Genomic DNA, 3,881 nt, shown 5'->3' on the forward strand with positions numbered 1-3,881 from the left:
CCCTCAGCACCCGGGAGAGCTCCGCCGCTGCACCGCGCATGCCCCGGCCCCGCCGGCGCGGATATAACCGCGGCGCGGCGCGGCTTCGGCGCCAGCCGCTCGGACCCGCCGGGCCGGAGAGACCCCGTCCCCGCTCCGGCAGCCCGCCCGCCGAAGAGTCTGCCCGCTGCTGCTGACTCGGGGGGTCTGGGGAAAGGCTCCCGCCGACCCGTCGCCCTCCCTAGCATGGGATGGGCGAACCCTGCGAGCGCGGTGCCTGCTCGCCAGCCGCCGGCATGAAGGAAGGAACGGACTGGGAGTCCTGGGACGCGCCGCTGGGTTTCCTGGAGGGCGCCCAGATGGGCAACAGGAGCAACGTGTCCTTCCTGCAGCTCTTCAAGAACATCAACCTGGAGCGAGCCGATGGGATGCAGGGGGACAGCTCCGACGTGGTGCGGATTGTCATCTCCCTCGTGTACTCGGTGGTGTGCGCCCTGGGGCTGGTGGGCAACCTGCTTGTGCTCTACCTGATGAAAAGCAAACAAGGCTGGAGAAAGTCCTCCATCAACCTCTTCGTGACCAGCCTGGCAGTGACTGACTTCCAGTTTGTGCTGACCTTGCCATTCTGGGCAGTGGAGAACGCACTGGACTTCAACTGGCTATTCGGCAAGGCGATGTGTAAGATTGTCTCATATGTGACAGCCATGAATATGTATGCCAGTGTCTTCTTTCTCACTGCTATGAGTGTGGCTCGATACCGCTCTGTGGCTTCCGCCTTGAAGAATCAGCGGCGACGTGACCCACTGCGTGGCTGCTGCTCCGCCAAGTGGCTTTGTGCACTCATCTGGCTGTCAGCTATCCTGGCTTCACTGCCTCATGCCATTTTTTCCACCACCGCCACCGTCTTTGATGATGTGCTCTGCCTCGTCAAGTTCCCCGAGGGCCGAGGCAGCAATGCCCAGTTCTGGCTGGGTCTGTACCACATCCAGAAGGTGCTGCTGGGCTTCGTGGTGCCACTGGCCGTCATCAGCCTCTGCTACTTGCTCCTGGTACGTTTCATCAGTGACAGGCACGTTGGCAGCACCTGCAGCGGTCCTAGCACCAAGCGCCGCTCCAAAGTGACTAAGTCCGTGTCCATTGTGGTGCTGTCATTCTTCTTGTGCTGGCTGCCTAACCAAGCGCTCACAACGTGGGGCATCCTCATCAAACTCAACGTGGTGCACTTCAGTACTGAGTACTTCCTCTCCCAGTTGTACCTCTTCCCCATCAGCGTGTGCCTGGCACACTCCAACAGCTGCCTCAATCCCATCCTCTACTGCCTCATGCGCAGGGAGTTCCGCAAGGCACTGAAGAGCCTCCTCTGGCGGATCACCTCACCTTCCCTCACCACCATGCGTCCTTTCACCGACACCACCAAGCCTGAGCAGGAGGAGCAGGCCCTGAACGCTTTGGTGCCTGTCCACCCCGTCACTGCTTCTTCCCCTGCTGCAACCGTCCAGCCGGAGGTCGCCTACTACCCCCCTGGGGTGGTGATGTACAGCAGCCGCTATGACCTGCTGCCTGCTAGCTCCATGGATCAGCGCTGCTGAGATGGGAAGGGGGCTCTGGGGGGTGGGACTGTGGGATTTGTGCAAGATGTGGCCCTGGGATATGGAGTGCCTGGTAGGGACAAGGGGAGGAGGGATGCTCTTTTGGGGCTGTGTCTGCTCTCAGAGGCTTGTTGACTGAAATTGTTGTCTTGAAAATGTCCACCAGACTGGAGGAATAGGAGGAGGCAGTGGTGGTGCTTTGGGGATTGGGGTGTCTCTAGGAGATGCTTTTTAGTGCTTGTACCTGTTCTGGGGAAGAGGAACTGGGGAGGGTGATGGGACTCCATCTGGGGAAGATGCAGGATGTTCAGGGCCCCATAGGGAGGAGAGGGGCTGGATGGGGTGGAGCAAGGCTGGGAGGCCTCAGCTGTGTCCCCCCAACCTGGAGGCACAAGCAGCAAGGGGCCAGCAGGCCTCCCACCCCTGTGTGTGTGTTTGTGGCAGGAGGAGGGATCTGGGCTGCTTTGTCACTGCTGTGTGGCATTGTAAAGGATGCCAACCCGGCTGTGGTCACTGCTCCCTGGGCTCCAGGGAGGGCGCAGGGATCAGGCAGCCTATGTCCTATTTCATACCTGCCCTGATGGGAACAGCCAGGACAAGTGGGTACAAGGCTCCTGCTTGTTCAGGCTTGGCCCCTTTCTCCTCTTGTAGGGAACCAGGAAGGAGAGGGGACAAGGAACACTGTTGCTCTCCTCCCGACCTGTGCAGGATCTGCTTTTCCAGCTCACCCCAACCCCTCTGCTGCTGCCAGGATACAGAACAACCCAGACAGCCAAGGAGAAACCCAAGGACAGGACTTGCAGCTTCATGGAGAGGTGATGCTTTTGCCTGGGTTTGGAGGGGAGGGTGTGAGCCCCCTGATATCTTATTCCCCAGTCTCTCGCCAGGCTGCTGTGGGGGGAAACTCACAGCCCCAAACCGTGTGTGGCAAGGCAGCCATCTCTCCAAGGGGACTGAGGCTGCAGGCTTTGTTCATGCTGTGCTTCAGACTGTTTGTATGTCACTCCAGGAAATCAGCACAACCACAAATAAAAAAGGGAAAAAGAAACAAATCATAGACACTTCAAGCTGCTTGCTCTGGGATACTTTTGGGTTCAGCTAAAACCAAGCACAAAGGTTTTTGTTCTGCTAAATTGTTTGTTAAGGGTCTGCACTGATACTTGCCAGTGTTTTCAATTAACTCCAGTTCAATTCCTCTGGTGTGAGCAGCCCTAGAGCCTGCAGTTCAGTGCTCTCGCACCCTGGAGAAGGGCAGGGACAATGCCTGTCCCAGCCTGTGTACCAGAGAAACATCTGGGAAATAAATTTATGTTGATCTGAAATGAACTTTTAAGGGCATGAAAAAGCGTAATTTTAAACTGAGAAACTTTTTATGGTAAGGCATATATATTTGCATTTTAAAATATTTTTTTAAATTATAAGAAAATGGAAAGATCAAATTTTTTCTCTTAAAAGACAGGAAAAATGCAACAGTTCTGATTTTGTTGCCAAAACGAAAGTTCATTAATCCCCAATACTGCATATGGGATTAATATATACATACAGTATTCAAAACCCCTCTCTATTTCTAGCCCCTTCCCCTGCAGCCTAACTCCAACATCTGCCCAACTCTGCTAAAAAAGCATTTCTGCAGAGGGTTCTTTGGCACCTCTAAGTATTGATGTGGATCAAACTTGCTATTTCTGTCCAGAGAAAATTGCAGTGCCGTTAGTGGCAATTATGCTTTGCAGACTCTGTTAGGCTTACTGTACATATTGGTAACTCCTGTTGTAAAATTCAGGCTTGGTCTGGAAGCAGCTGATTCTGGTACTTGCAAGGAGAAGCTGTTGTTGTATTTTTTCAAGGCAGAGGACTTCCACTACTGTCTTGGGTGCTTGCTAACTGGGAAGATAACAGGTGCCTGGAGAAGAACAGCAGAAGTGAGCTGGCAGCTGATGGACATACTTATACAGATGCAAAGACTCTGAAGAAATCAGATATATCCACAGAGAACTTGAGCATCTAAGTACTGTACAACAAGTTCCTAAGTCCTGACATGGCTGCCAGTTGAAGTCTGTAGGTACTTAAAAGTTTTTTCTAGTAAAATTTTTTGTGCCTATAAGTCTGCTCCTGAGCATGCCTAAATCTGCCTAAGTCTGTAGCATTTACCTCTGTGCTTCATGGGGATCTTTCAGTCAGGACTGGCCACAGTGTGTACCCTAAGCGAGGGAGGCAGCTCTGCATCCCAACACAGAACACCCTGTGCCAGGCCACACTAAGTTAGGAGGGGATGTACACTTAACTCATTACCCCCATCCCTTTGTATCTATGTCT

At 53.7% G+C, this 3,881-nt stretch overlaps 1 protein-coding gene across 1 annotated transcript; it reads left to right on the forward strand.

Moving 5' to 3' along the window:
* Positions 1-224: 224 nt before the first annotated feature.
* Positions 225-1,568, forward strand: RXFP3 (relaxin/insulin-like family peptide receptor 3). The gene has a single exon (XM_010563993.1). It carries the CDS (start codon positions 231-233, stop codon positions 1,566-1,568), a length of 1,338 nt encoding a protein of 445 aa, XP_010562295.1. The 5' UTR covers positions 225-230.
* The last annotated feature ends 2,313 nt before the right edge of the window (positions 1,569-3,881 follow it).

Source organism: Haliaeetus leucocephalus, unplaced genomic scaffold (genome assembly GCF_000737465.1).
Source record: "Haliaeetus leucocephalus isolate CR32 unplaced genomic scaffold, Haliaeetus_leucocephalus-4.0 Scaffold174, whole genome shotgun sequence".
NCBI lineage: Eukaryota > Metazoa > Chordata > Aves > Accipitriformes > Accipitridae > Haliaeetus > Haliaeetus leucocephalus.

What these genes read in the sequence shown, in the direction of transcription:
- RXFP3 (XM_010563993.1), top strand. Translation starts at nt 231, where the DNA reads ATGGGCGAACCCTGCGAGCGCGGTGCCTGCTCGCCAGCCGCCGGCATG.